Source organism: Molothrus aeneus, chromosome 3 (assembly GCF_037042795.1).
Source record: "Molothrus aeneus isolate 106 chromosome 3, BPBGC_Maene_1.0, whole genome shotgun sequence".
Lineage (NCBI taxonomy): Eukaryota > Metazoa > Chordata > Aves > Passeriformes > Icteridae > Molothrus > Molothrus aeneus.
Genome location: NC_089648.1, coordinates 14,195,326 through 14,211,214, shown reverse-complemented (window position 1 = coordinate 14,211,214; position 15,889 = coordinate 14,195,326). Strand labels below are relative to the sequence as shown.

Below are 15,889 nucleotides of genomic sequence, written 5' to 3'. Positions count from 1 at the left end.
GAAACACTAGATAAATGAAAATCACAAGAAGAAACACAGCCTGTGTAAGGTGACTTCAGAGGGACTCAAGTCATCAGAGGTTTGTACAGTTTATACTAAAAAACTGAGCAGACTCAGAAGGAATTTTTGACAAGTCTTCCATTGTTATTGCAGTAAATTTTATGGGTGGAAGCTTGAAGACAACTATAATCCCTCTGTTACAGGCAAAACATCTGAGGGTCAGCAGTTGAGAAAGCTGTAGATGCTTCACTACTTGTCACAGCAGTAGATTGAATTATCATGTCACAAAACATGGTAAACAGAATGTGCTGCTTACAGTGAGCTGGTGATGAAGAGTGGGAGAATCTGGCACAAGCAAAAGGAAGAAATAATTTGGATGGAAAAGTAATTGTGGAGCTCCCACAGAAAACTATCGCAGATGTTCTGGGTAATTTCAGATCTTGTCAATACAGAAACCAATCTACAACCAGACAAGGGGAGGAGGCTCATTCCCTACAGCACCAGGGGGCAGCCATGGTTGTCTTGGCTGCATGACATTAAAGAGGTAGAGATAAAGCCTTGCTAGGTTGGTGTGTCTGGGCTAATTTATTTTATTTTTGAGTTGTGGCACACACATTTCCTCCAACCATCTTATAGTGTACAGGTTAAACAGATCACAGGGTGATATTGAGTGTCTTTTACAAAGACCACAGACTGCTCCTAGAAGGAGCTGGGAATGTGGGAATAAGCAAGGAGGCTCCTGGATGATATTAGTCCAGAGACATCCGAACTGTTGCAGTTTAATCACAGCTATAATAATGACCTTACATGAGTAACCCAAGAGACACTCCAAATCCAAACAATAATTAAATTGGTAACACGCCAAAACAGAAAATGCAGTGTCAGTAGCTCAGCTGACATATTTCAACCTGGGAATATTACAGGTTCAGGCTCTTCCATTTTGACTGCAATGGCCTATGAAAAGCATCAGTTAGCAGGCTAGAGATAAGCACAGTATGCTGAGACTATATAATAAAATCAATACCAAAATATTGCAGAGTGAACATCAAATGAACCTTGAAATATGGTGAAAGTTTGATAATTTGTGCAAATGCATTGTGTTCCCAAGTCACTGTTTTCAGTTCAAGCATGTACACACCATTCTGCCCCAGAACCCAGATTATTAAAACTGTTACCTTATTCACACCATCTGCCATTGCTTGCAGCGTTAACTCTCTAGGTCCATCCACAGTCTTCCCATTATCAGTTGGTCCCCAGCTGGCACTATATATATCTATGACTTGAGGCATATGACTGATGGAGGAAGCCTCAATAATGTCTGTCATAAACGGCTGGTCGAGCATTCGAATACCTGTAGTTTTAATCAACATAAGCATGAAATATCCATTACCCAGCACAAAATGTAATCTCAGCACCTGCAGAAGGCCACCAGTTACAGATATTTTAAGTCACTGGCAGTTTTATCCATTCAGTAATTCTACACTTGACATTCCCATGTCACCAGGGTGTGCTTACCCAGCAGGATGCCAGTATTAAACACCCAGCCACCAAGGCAGCACAGCCCAGACAGAAAAAGAACTTTATTGTTAGCTTTCTAATTACACCATATTTTCCATCTACTCTTTGAGAACACTTTAAAAATAACAGAATTCAGCAGTCTTAGAAATTCAGTGCTTAAATAATATCAATGGCATTTAAAATAAGATTTTGTAAGCTAGCAAAAAAGAGTAAGGTTCCCTCCCTCATCTAACTTACATTCAGTTTTGTGTTCACATGTCATTAGTTTTTCAAGTAATTTTTCTATTTATTTGGGTGCATCTCCAGAATTTAATCAGAGGAGGGAAACATGCTACACAGCAATTTCCTGGAAAAATATTCTGTCATTCTGCCAACGTTCTGTCAACATGCAGATGCAATAGCAAAATACAGCCAGCATGTGGAGGAAAAAAAGCAAACTAAAACCCACTTCCTTTAACCATACTGCAGGAGAAGTAAAAGAGTTTAAATGATACAATCTTAGGACATGTCAACTTCATAAAACCTTAAAGTGTTGACTCTAAGTGAGCCAGAGTGCAACAGACAGCAGTGCAAGCCCTTACATCCATCATGCCGCACACACAGGACAATTCCAGTGACAGCCAACCTGTCACGGCCTCTGGATGAGACCTGAGTAACCAGGGATTCATTCCAAGCTTTATTTGTATCCCTGAGTTGATGTTCAGCTTTTCCCAATGGTTTAGGACAGAGATTGGGCAAAAATCAGTGCCAAACAGTGTGAATGGCAATAAGGATCCTGATTTAGAAGCCAGTGGCTTTACTATATTCAATAGAAAACCAGTGTGTTTCAAATATAAGGCTAAAAAAAAGGTGGTATAAATTTCAAATAGAAATCAGACCAAAGCCAGATGTTCTTGATGGGCTAACTCAAGCTAACATGAAGTCAAACTCAATTGGTGAGAAATTGCTTCCCATACATATAAAATGCAGATCTGCAATCAACTTTCCATTCATTCTGCAAACATGACTCCAAACCATGACAACAGCAGATCCTCAGCTTTCATGGACTTCCAGTGCCATGGACCACACAGTGGTGTTGCCAATGCATATTGTCCTCAGGCAGAGAAGGCTGGCTGGCACTTCCAAAAACTTGAGGGGATTTTAATGCAAAGTGGACAAACACAGAAGATTATTTTTTGGCTGTTGGTCACCAGAAATATTGTCACACTGCTTGATTTTCAAGCAACCAGCTTGCAGTTGTAGAGTTATATCAATAATATGGACATGGTCCGGACAAAATCCCATGTCTCAATTCAGATTCCTTGAAGAGTAACTCTTGAAAGAATGTAAATTTTGTGGAATGTCCCATCCCTGAAGGAGATGTTACCCTTCCTGAAGAAAGGAGATATTTATTAGACCTGCCCAGCCAGTTACTAACTCTCACTGATATTTCTTGGGTAAGAGCTTAGCAAACATTGCTTGGTGCTCTTCTCTGGTGGAGATTCAGCTTTCAGTCATGTAGGTGACAGGTGAAATGTGGCCTTCCTCAGATTCTCCTGGCACTACATTGAAACAGGCTGGCCAAGCAGAGCAGCGCTGTCCATGTACAGACACTGTGAACCATCTCCAAGAAGCAATGGGTGATGTTCTGGTGTGGATCAGGGAAAGTAAAGTGAAATTCATAAGCATCTATCTCTGCATGCTGTACCTCACTTCTCATCATGGATCTGTCTTAAGAGTGGGAAAACTGGATTACTTCAGATTCAACTAAACTGACACATGGTGTGGAGAGCCTAACTCACTCCAAGCACTGTATTCAGTATATATGTACAGAGAAGAGCTCGTTAGAAGTAAAAATACCCAAGGTGTGGATGCTAAGTGCTAGGTACCACCTGTTTCATTCTCCACATCTGCTCTTATCACTCTGCATCACTGTTAAAACAGAGGAAACCTACAACCACAGAGATATACAGCTCTGCAGGTCCTGCTCTGTGAGAGCCTAAAGAGTAAGAGCAGCATAAGATTTCCCTTTTCAAATGGTTTTTAAGTGCAGCAGGAATTGATACTTTACCTCCTGCAAAATGAGATTTGGCACAAACGATTCTATAGCTACGCAGGGAAGAAGCACTGAAAATCAGCATACAAACAGGAGCTGGTATTTGAAGGAGCAGAGTTGCTCTTTTGCACTGTTATTAAAAAGCCTTTATTTATAAGACCCTTGATTGAAAAGGCAAAGCCAGGGAGAAATTCCTCTCTCCAGCTACTGTGAAAAGTAATAAATACATGGTCCAGCACCAATCTGCAGCCCTGTCCTGAGCAACACCCTCCGTCTGCAGGACAAGCTCTGCCTGAAGCACAGTGGGCTATTTACACCCTGGATTGCTACCATACCTGCCACTTTGGAATTGTACGCAACTCCCACACCGCAGATGTTGTTGTTAGCAGCAGCAGACACCTCTCCTGCACACCTTGTCCCGTGGCTGTGAAAAGGAAGGCAGAGAGACCAGATGAACCCCAGCTAATGCACATGCTGAGCTGAGCTGGATCACGGTGAGCTAGTTTTGCCTCAGTCAGCTCCCAGTGCTGCAGAGGAAAACCATTCAATGCAAAACTGTTGAGTGCTGAATACTGGCACGTGTTCATTCCTTGCTGAAGCAGGCAATATCCAGTTTCCCCTCTGCAGGATGAGTGAAGCTTGCTCTGAAGTTAACATGTATCCCTACACTGCATTTAACTGTAAAGTTATTCAGGCCTTTTCATTTTAGCTTGTGAGACAGGTTCTGCCTCGTTAACAAATCTTAGTAGAAACAGCCCCTGACAGAACACCATAAATATAAAATCAATATTAGTTCCTTTATTTTTGTGTCTTGACACCGTGACACCCATTACTGCGAACCTTATGGAACAGTCTGGCTGCCTTTTTGCTGTCTGAACACGTACAAAGAGCATATCCCTGTCCACAACAGAAATGCTACAGAAAGAGGTGGGTGCAATACCAAGCTGGAGTAGGAGAAGGGAGCCACAATGGTCGCTGCACTCCTCAGCAGCAGAGCTGCACATGGCTGGCCAGGCGCAAAGCCGCGGGACCTAAGGCACATGCATCCCTCTCAGCCAGTGCCTGATTCTCAAAAGAGCTGACAAGGTGCTCCAGCTCACAGAGCAATTGCTTTCTGCTCAAGTGCAAAAAGTCTGCTCTGATACAGAGGTCCAGGTTGACACATGGTATTTCAATAATACCTGGTGTCTATGAAGTGCTTTACAGCTCTTAACAGAGACTCTTTAGCTGTAGTGGCAGTTACTGGCACCACCAGCAGCGGCTCCTGCAGGAAGGGAAATTGCATTTTCCTTTCTCCTAATTCATCCTAGAAATTAAACTCAAGAGAAGAGAAATGCAGACAATATAACCTAGTTTTTAAGAAATAGCATAGCAGCAGGGAAATTACTGAAACCTGTGCTGCTGTCAGGGCTTTTTTTAGTGTAAGATGTTAAATCAATATATGACTCCATCCTACTGCTCACATCAATCCACTCTGAGCATTGAAACTCAGCATGCTAAGGATTCATGCAATTCAAAACGCTGTATTATAAAGGTTATACTGAGTATCAGATGGACCATCCTGGAAGGCAGCAAAACTGTTTTGATCACCTTTTTTCCCTCTCTTTCCCTTATGGGTGTCTGGCAAAGCTAAGTGTAACAATAAAAAGATAAGAAGCAAGACATACTTTTTCCTGCTCTACTTAGGAGAATATATTTTTAGAGGCAGTTCCATAAAGAGAGATGACAGAAGATCTCATCCACTTCCTTTTACAAAAGGGGCAGAGAAGACAGAAATACAGATTTCTTATTCAGCTGCTACAGAAATTTCTATCAACAATCAAACAACAAGATTTTTTCTCACGATCTTGCTCAAGAAAGTGTGACAGAAACACAACATTCATTGGTAGGTGCTAGCAATGCTAGGCATTCATTATCTAGTCACCTATGGGCCAACTACAAAGCACAGAGAAGAATAAATGGCTTTGTTCAAAATAGGTTTGACTAATGCTGGGGTGCAAAACATCACTGATGCTGCCAGATTACAGTGAGAAAAACTGTATTAGGACCTTCCTGACAAAAAAGTTCTACCAGAAGGTCTCCCTGTCCTGGCCTCTCCAGAGCAGTGGCCCACACAATGGAGACTGTAAACAGGCCTATTCCAGCAGCTCAGAGTTTCAATATTGTGCTGCTGACTAGAGAGAAAAAAAAATCACTTACGAGTTCATGGAAATGCATTTGGTTGAATTATTAATGGCAAATTGCAGACTTTTCCAAGTCAGCCCTATTTGCTGTTCATGTATCATTGATAAACCTTTGTGGTTTCTATGAATTGACTCATGTCAGAAGAACAAATCACAGCCTTTCTCTACAGTGTTCACCTCTTCCCTATTTCAATATTTAACATAGGGGGATAAAACACAAAAATATTTTCATCTGTGAACAAGCTACTTCAAAGATAAAACATATATTAGCAAGTAGAGCAAGTCTTGCATAAACTTTATGTAAGTGAACACATTTTATGTGAACATGCATAGAAAAAGTAAGGGGGAGAAGTGGATTTAGTTGAAAAACAGTTTTGCATACTGTATTTTAAAAAATACCTCTATACTAGCTACAAAAATTTCACTCTCCGTTTTCTTTGAAAAGAATTCTGTTTTAAAATCCACTGCCAATGGTCCTGTGTGTGCCTCCTTACTGATGTCTTTTTGAAAGCGTCAGAGGTGGCACAGATTTTTATTGAGGTACCTTTTCATCTGCTTTGAAATGCTTCTGCAGACAGCAAAGGACAGGACCCATCCATCCTATCTTCAGCTGTTTGCAGGGGAGGGCTATGGAGAGCTACAGTCTCAATAGATGGGACCATCTATCTTTCTTGATCAGTTTAGCTGCTTGCATTGGGCAGCAATTAAACATGCAGAGCTCAGATGGACACTTTGTGGGGCAAATGCAATCCCCTTTTTACTCACATGACATTGTCAGTCTCTAAGCATTATTTACAGAAGGGGAAGCATTCTCCTACTTTGGTTTGGATCCACAGTTAGCAAAAAATTCTGACATCTGAAGAATATAGGTTTCCAAAGTAGCAAAAAAATTTTTCCCTGCTAACTCATTAGCTGAGTGAGAGAATATAGAGAATACAAAGGCCATAAATTACTGGTAATTTAGATCAGGGCAGAAATTTGTAATCTCATTGCCCTGAGATGGAAAGCCCAAGTTGTGCCTTCTGCATGCTCACAACATGAAATCAGACGGTAGTATGAGGCCACTAATTCCTATGGCTACCTCTTCACTGCAGAATGTGGTACATGCCAAGGTACTGAATGTGGTTCAGAAGGAGAGGGTGTTCAAAATCAGTCAGTTCCCAAAGTGGTTCTTAGAAAACACTGAGTTCTGTGGGGCTGCCTCTCGTTTTGGGAACAGAGCTTGATTCAAGTTCCTTCACTGCTCCCACTGCTCCTCAGGCTCAAGCACAACTCTGTTCCACGTTGAACCAAGCGTACACTCTCCTGCTGGGTCCCCCAGCTGTGGATCTGAACACAGTCAAACAGTGAATACAGCAAACATGAGAATAAACCCCTTGGCTGCTAAGCCATCTATGGGCCTCTGCCCACAGCAGCAGCTGAACTGCCTGATAGCAATTTCCTGCCTGAGGCACCACCCTTCCCTTCCAAAAACCACCCTGCATGGTTTCATAGGCCAGTGGCTGTTAGATGGACAGGCCAAAGTGATTCCAGCAGTCTTGCAAAGCCCCAAATGGAAGGGGAATTTGTGCTTACAAACAGAGCAGCTGTGAATAATGGAATACTCCATGAAAAAACCTCTCCTATTTATTCTTAAAGTCTAATTAACACATTCCACATACAGCTGGCAGCTCACAAAAGCCCCTTAGTGATCACTCCTCTGCTTCTTGTTCCACAAAACACTTGAATTGCTTACATAGAAATGTATTTTTTATGGAATATGTTCTTTATCCTATTTTTAGTCTGATCCTTCTGCATGCATAAAATTAGATGGGAGAGGCATTACTGGCTGTGCAAAATGGAGCCTTTATTTCAGGTTTCTCTCAATAGATATTCCATGTAATCATGGCCTATCCAGATGCACCTGTGTAGCTATACATAGGGACAGACTGTCAGAGGCAGACAGCTATTACCTACCAGTGACACTAATTCAGGAGTCAGAAGCCATGGCAAGAGCTTATAGAGGAGTATGTCAGCTCAATTAACAGAATAGCAAAGAAATACACAGTAGTCACAGCTACTCCTGGACAGCTGGATATGGAATGCTCGTTTGCATTTTAACCTGCAGAAAAATAAGAATCTTGCATCTTAAGTCCTTCCTGATACTATGAAGGCAGGAAAGGGATGCTCCACTGAATGTGTTGCTCCCCTGATTTACCTTGCAAGACAGAAAATTCCATCTTGCAAAAGAAATCTGAAGGTTCATCATATCATAGAGTGGTTTGGGTTGGAAGGGACCTTAGAGATCACTTAGCTCCAATCTCCCTGCTATAGGCAGGGATGCCACCTATGAGATAAGGCCGCTCAGGGCCCCATCCAGCCTGGTCCTGAACACTTCCAGGGATGGAGCATCCCAGTATGACTAACGTTCCTTGACAAAAAATGTTATACTTCCTAAGTATCAATTTTATTTTTTTTCTGAAAAGAAAGAACAGTAAAGGATATCTGCAAAGTAATTTCTCTGTGGTTTTCCTCCTCCTATTGCTGACCTGAACTCTCCATTCCCCCAAGAAACACAGGAAACTGATGCAGTTCTACGACAACCTGAATCATGTTGTTCTCAATTATCACAGATTGGGTCACAAACAATAGTGCTGCTCACCCTCAATGCTTCACCGAAGTGCTTGAAGTTAGCCAGGGGCACCTGGGACCAGAGACAATAACCCCTGCCACATCTGGAATGTTTGAGGTCTATTCAAAGAGACTTTGGCATGTAACTCTCCCTCCAGAGAGAGTTTACTTTGCAAAATGGGCCCCACTATAAAATACTTGATAGCAGCAGAATCAGTGTTAATGGGACTTGGCAGAACATACCCAAATTTATGAAGTTCCACACTGAAAACAACAAAAGCTACCATTACACACTAAAGCTAATTTTAATTTTCTTCCTCTCCAGAGCTAAGTGGTATCTTTCTCCTAAAAAGATCCTTTGCATAAATAAAGCAAGAAAGTCAGCAGACCTTCACAAATTAGAGCCCTAGTCTTTCTGTGACTTTCCATTCACTAACTGGATTCATACTACTTTAAAAGTGTCAGAGGTCCTTTCACAAAATGAAGCAGAAGTCTCATTGAGATCTTGCTTTGGCCAAAAAATTGCAGGACTACAAAGAAGGACATCACAGCTCCTAACTTTGTTTAATCCATTCCAGGAAGCCCGTATCTGAGGTAGAAGCACAGCTGCTTCTTTGTTGTGTCACTCTGACAGAACTACAATTGATTTCTTTAGAAATAAAAACAAAAACCCCCATCCAAAACTAGGAGACCATCCAGTCATCCTAAAGTCAGAGATGAAAACCACATCAAATAGGCCTGAAATATTTTTTGATAAGCACTCAGTCTGAGCCCTGAAATCTTTAAAAAGTTTTCAACAAAAAGTTATGTAGCCATCACTTATCCAAACAATCGAAAAATATACTTTTCTGGAGCAGCAACTTCATTTATAAGCTATAAACCTAAAAAAATGATGTTGTTAATAACCTCTAATTTTCAAGCAGCAGTGAGACTGCAGTGTCTGTTCTGTGATGATTGAATTTAGCAGAAAACAGACATTTCACAAAAATGCAGAATTTCTTACACAAACCAAAGTGAAGAGCAGGCTGCCCATAATCCATTTACCTGTTAAACCAGTCATCTGTATAGCGGGGATAGGGGTAGGGATCATTGCTGCTGAAGTCATAGCTGGCTTTGGCATTCTACAAAACACAAGGAACACAGAAAATCAGCTGAAGAACAGACATGAAGTGAAACACAAATTGAATGAAAAGCTGAGAATCAATAGCAAACTGCCCTCTTCATTCTGCGAGATGTATCTGGACAGAAACCAGTCCCTACAGTGCTGTGCCATTTCCCATTTTCCACACCAGCAAGCCTAGGGAACAATGCTTTCTGGCATGCAAAGCCTCCTGTAGACCAGTGTGGTCAATTGTGAGGTGGTGTGAGAGATCAGGTTACTACTGGGCATCAACATCAACACTTACAAAAAAAAGTATTCTGGTATTAAACTATTTGGTGTGGCAAAGCAAAGGTTAAATCCCATTTTCCAAATGGTGGTGGAAGTGACAAGACACCTGGGTCTTCCACAAAAGAAGTATTTTTGAAAACCTTCTTTGTGATACTACAACAGTAAGATTTCTACAAGCATTTCAATGCCTAAGAATGTAAATTTCCCAAAATTCAACTGTGAAAACTGCATTAATGGCCAGCACATATACCCGAAAATCTCTTTGCATATTTTCTCATTCCTTTAGTTGTCTGAACAGCTTCACAAATGTGGCTTTCAGGCACTTCTCAAAATGTCATCCCATGTCTCTGCTTTCTGTATAAATCTAATTTATTTGTGACTTGTCCTATCAGCAGTTAAGGAGACTCAGCAACTTTTTGATCAGAAGCAAATAGAAAGTTTCAGAAAGTCAAGTGCCATCTCCTTTTTTCTCTCTTAATGAAAAAATAAAGGGTGTCTGAAAATTAGGCTTTTAAAAATATTTAGCAGTTTCCTCTCAAGTGTATGTTCATTGAGTTTATGTTTTAATAATCATCATACTCAAGGAACTGAATTATGTTAATTCTCAATTAATGTGTACTTGTATTCCTTTTAAGATTTGGCTGAGCATGCTATTGAAGAAAATTTGAGATTTGTGCATGAATAGCTCCTAATAGCTTTGCTCCTAAAAACATTCCCTTTCATCTGAATCTCAGTTCCTGAGATACAGGAATAGACAGTCCATTGGTAGCACCCAAGTTTTGGATTCAAACCCTTAAATTCCCAAAAACTTGTTTCAGGATGAAATGAGAATAACATTGCCCTTGATACTTAGAGGGCAAAACTAAGTGTCTTTCAAGTTATTGTACAGTGGGGTTTTTTGGGTGGTCACTTCAAAGCCTGGTTGCTTATATACAGCACAGACAGTAAATATTTTGCAGCATTTAAATGGAGCAGAGATTTTCAGAGTGGCTCTCAAATGACTTAATGCTGTCTTCCAGCTCAGAGATTAATTTCTTCTTGAGATCCTTACAGATCTCTCCTTATCTCCATGCTAAGGCCCTGATTTTCAGTCCGAAGATGCCTTCCAGTCATGTCAGCTATAGCTACAAATTCTCAGTGCTTCTAAGTCTTTGTGCCCAGGTGTCTGGGTAATTTGCTTCTTTTAATTACCCCAACTGCTTATACAGCACTTTGAAGGGCAGAGGTTTGCATGAGCTAAGAGTAAACAGAACATCACTTTTCAGCCAGGGAAAAAAGGGGAATTTGACATTTGTCTGTAATTCATGAGTAGTACTGAGAAGGTGGACAAGCAGTTATTTTTTACTACTTCTCATAATTTAAGAAATTTAAATTACTGAGGGGGAGACTTAAAAGCAGCAGAAAACAAGTACTTTTCCACAGAACATTTAATGAGTTACAAAATTCACTGTCATAGATACCACACAGGCATACTGCCAACTTCATATTCACTCAGAACTTCTGCTTCCACTCTAAAAATATTGTACAAATGAAGATTTAAACTCAGTCATGTGTCAACTGTGTTTTATTTTCCCATTTAGTAGAAATGCAGTCCCACTTACATACCCTAAGCTCAAAGGGGGTCTGGTAAGGCTGACTATTCAGGACATCATCAAATATGCAAGCACCTTGTATCAACCACTTTCGACTCTAGAATTCCCCTGTGCATAAATTAAGGCTGAAAAGCCCTTCTAGCTGTGCTGCTGTACCACTTGTGTTCATAGCAGTAACAGACAAAGGGATTCCAGCCTGAATGATTCAGACACCCTACAGCAAACTGCAGCCCTACTGCAGACCCCAGGTAAGGCAGCTTATGGAAAGATACCTTTAGGCAGGCTATAAACCAAGTTGTTTAGCCAGATCATTTAGCTCTCATTTGCTTCATTTTGGATCACAGCACTCATAGGAAAAAGATAACTAATGGAGGGGGAACCATCGACAAAGGGCAAAATTAAGAAGTCTTGGAAAGAAAACAACTGCTAACTGAGCAATTTATCTTTATTAGGGTCTTTGAGAAAAGACTGTGAGTTTCAGCATTGTGAAGGAATATTTCACACACTATGGAAGCAGTGAAATTGATAATGAAACAGCAGAGAGAAGTACAAATGGACAGCTTCAAGTTCCTAATTTAAAGATTAAATCCAAAAATACCTAAGCCTCAGCTTTTGTTAATTTTTTTTAAGCTAAACTAAGAAATTAAACAATTTTAGAATTGTACCACAAAGGGAACTGCTTGAGTGGACAGCTTAAATATTTCATTTTGTGTTTTGTGAAGTGAATATTAAAATCTGTGTTTTGCCATTTTCCTCCATAGGCTGGAATCCCCAGTAGGCAGCAAGAGGGAGTTTATTGCTAACATGGAGAATTAATTAGCATAGGAACCTGTGAGGTTGCAATCAAAACCAGTGCAGATGAGGATCCACAATAGCATGCTGAAATGGGAACACTTTGCTTTTCCACTCTGATGATTCAGTGCCCTGTTTTCTTGCCAAACTAGTCTACTGGCAGTTCCTTCTCTTAGACTTGAAGTGTTTAACACTTGATTTTCAATATCTAAGGTAGTTGCCCGGTTTTCAACCTCGGTGAGAACTTGAGCCTCCAACCTCAAGCACTGGTCTGGCCTTAGACCAGTCATTGGCACTGGGTGTTACAATGAGGTGAATCTAATCCCTCATGTTCAATCAAAATCAGTTCATTGCTGCAGAGTGATTTGATGTCTATCAGTCATTATCTATACACAACTACATATAAATAATATCTATTATATAATAAAAATGCTACTACAGAGAGGAATGGTATTGCTCTTTAAGGAATATCTCTATTTTTGCTTTCTAGCCTCTACACCAAACAAAATACTAACAGAAGCGTATCAGATCCGAGGATGAAACCCTTTCAATAATTTATTAAGTAATGGCTTGTATACATGACACAAATAGATTACTTTTGCCTCTGTATAAAGTTCTGCTTTCCTTAGACTAAAATTTCCCAAAGAATTGTCTTCTACCTTTTAAAACACATACAGTAAAATCATCTGTGCAAAAAATTCATTATGCAAAATATGACACTAACAATAAATCAGTTGTCCCATGAGTTGTTCAGCACTGTAATAAAATTATGTACCTTGAATAATGCAGTAAGCCCATAAATTTTTGTCTGACTTGAAAAGCTTCTGCAGTGTAATTCACATACACTTTCCTTTTTCCCAGTAAGTCAAGAAATATGCCTATGCTCACATGCTAATGCAGGAGACAAAGCCACATCCCACTGGTCACAGGCTGATTCTATTAATGACATTAAAGTCCTGTACTAGATCTGAGGTAGCAAGATACCTTTTTTTTTTTGTTTGATTTCTTTACTGATCCAAAGAGAAAGCAAAGCCATGAACTCAAATTACAACATAAAACATCTCAGGGAAACTGTACTAAAATAAGTCTGAAGATCATGTGGTGGCAAAATGAAATTCAGTTTTGTACACACAGGCTTAAATAAATGGAACATTCTCACCAAAAGGTGAAAGAGGAGACAACATGTTTAACCTAGGAGAGACGCTGCAAGGCTTAAAGATCATTAACAAAAAACCAGATACACTGCTGCTAAGTTAGCCATTGTACAATAAGCCCTCTCCTCTCTGCCATGGGAAGCACACTTTTATTTTGGTTTGGTTTGTGGGGATTTTAAAATGGAAATGAAAAAAGCCCTGTAACTTTTTAAATGCCTCTGCCTCTATAGGAACTAATGTACATGTCCTATATTTCTATCCAGCAAATTCAGTGCTGGTTTGAAGACCATGTAAACACCAAGAATATATCCACAAAGTAATGGGTTTTGTTTGAAGATATTAACCCTAAAAAGCAAATTCACAACTGGTGACATTTGCTATGTCTCCCCAGAAACTGTATCCTCTTACCCACTTCTTATAGGTACATCACGAAAGTAAAAATACTGAGCCAGACAACACAAGCCAGATCTTGAATAATAAGACAGCAGCACACTTCTCTGCTGTTCTTTTCAAAACAGCCACAGAATAATAAACCAGAACATTATTTGAAATTGATGGAGTTGTGTCCTGGGTCCAGAATAGTACCTGAGGTGCCTGTAAGCCCTCCTGGTATTCCAGTTCCAGGTATTCAGTACAGGCTCTACTTGGCCACAGCATGAGCAAGTAAAGAGCTCACCACAACAGTGATTTCATTTTGCAGTTATTACCGAAAAAACCTTCAATTTCCTCAACAATCACCAAGCATCTGGGTTAGGCCAAAGGAAAAACTAGTGGAATTATAGTCAAAAGAAGATAAACTGACTGCAAACAACAAGTTTCAACTGCTTCATTTACAACATTTAAAATTGTTGAGCTTATAAGATATAAGAATTCTAATAATCCAGCTTCAGAGTTTATAGGAAGACAAATCGGCTGTCTCCCACTTCTTATCTAACAATTTAATTTGCAAAGCTGAAAGTTTTCCAGTTCTTAGGTTTAAAAGCAAACAAACAAAAAGGCAGTTGAAAAAAACATGGAGTCTCACTTTAACATTTGCATTTATCTTCATTAAGGTATCATTATTTTTAAAGTTACAGTTATGAAGACAAATAGCTTTGCTGAGGTCATATCACATTGTATTCTTTTTCTATATTAAACAGATTTCTTTGTCACGTAACTGATGATGCTCTCTACAAATCACTTAGCACTACAATGTCACACAACCACTTATTTTACTTTTACCACAGTAATGGCCTTCCTATTTCCCCTGCAGACAAAATGAGAAAACCAGCATTAGTTCCACTGCTGGCTGACGCTCCCCAGCATGTGAGCATCTTTAAAAAAAGGGTTGGAGTAAACACACTTTTTATTTCACACAGGGTAAAGCACACAGGCAGTACAGCAGTGCTACAGATCTACCACCCAGGAAGATCTAAGCACAGCTCTTTCCCAGCTCTGAAGAACCGGAAGGAAATCAGAAATTAATTCTTAGGTACCAAGATTGTCAGGTGTTTTCCCAATGAACAAAATGAAAGTCCAAATGTATCCAGCTAATTGCCATCTAACCCTGTGGGTGTTTGCTAATGCTTAGCTCAGACGTGTATAGTCAAACAGGACCAAAAAAATGGGAATCACAAAGATTCAGAGAAAATGTTATGTTGGGCAGAATTTTTAGGAGGTTGAGAATTTTTGCAATCAATTTTTAAAAATGAAACCAGCTTATTGAAATACCCTCCATTATTTTCCCCTGCATCTTTACCTGACATAGGAAAAAAAAAAGAAATTGAGGCAGACATGAGACTTTACTAAAAAGAAGCAGCCAAATTAATTTCTGTTTATAATAAAAACACTGCTTCATTATTCACCTCTTGGCATTCTTAGCCTGCTCCACAATTTTTAGTTTTAGCATTCCATTTTATTAAAAACCTGGCCCACATTCCTCTTCCAATGAATAGTTTTCCCCTTCAGATACTTTGATTATGCATTAGTTTGACCTACTGAAGTTGAAAAACTAATAGAGGTATAAAGCTGGCAGCAGAGAAATGAGGTCCAAGTCCATTATTCTTAGTTATGTCCCTGTCAAAAATAGCTGACAAGCCCATCACTACATCAAATATGTGCTTGCTGGGCACTGAGCTGCAGTAAAGGTTGTGTTTGCAATGTTTTGATGGCAGCCAGCACTTAGAACCTCTTGGAAGGATAAGCAGGAAGGGACCGGGAGCTTAGCCATCTTGCTCCTGCCCATGAGCCCAACATCTAGCAAAATCTGCCATGGATTCTTCTCATCAAACATAGCAAGATCCAGATCACACCCAGCATCAAGGTCTTTTAAGCGGCATGTGGGGGATTAGGGAGATTTATTTTTCTTCATCACTGTAAGAAAACCTATAGCTCACAGGCTGCAATACAAACTCAGCAATCCTTCAAGTCAAGCCATTTAGCATGACATGGTCTGGCAAGAAGTGGTTCACTTATGCTGGGAGAACCAACCTTTCCCTATTGCAGCGTGTGATCAGTAGGCACTGGCAGCCGCATTGCAGAGTCCAAAAAAGCTGACAATTATCAGCAATGCTCACAGCAAAATGCAGCATTACTGGACTTGTGGTTGCAATGGCACTCAGAAAACAAATATGGCA

The 15,889-nt window shown here is 40.0% G+C and overlaps 1 protein-coding gene across 2 annotated transcripts in view; it reads right to left on the bottom strand.

Moving 5' to 3' along the window:
* Positions 1–15,889, bottom strand: part of PCSK2 (proprotein convertase subtilisin/kexin type 2) — a 103,234-nt gene that overhangs the window by 22,004 nt on the left and 65,341 nt on the right. For both annotated transcript variants that reach the window (XM_066546321.1, XM_066546322.1), the window contains 3 exons: positions 9,391–9,467; positions 3,889–3,977; positions 1,176–1,351 (listed from right to left, as the gene is read on the bottom strand). In XM_066546321.1, coding sequence (XP_066402418.1) covers positions 1,176–1,351; positions 3,889–3,977; positions 9,391–9,467 — 342 coding nt within the window. The remainder of the gene's footprint in view (positions 1–1,175; positions 1,352–3,888; positions 3,978–9,390; positions 9,468–15,889) is intronic.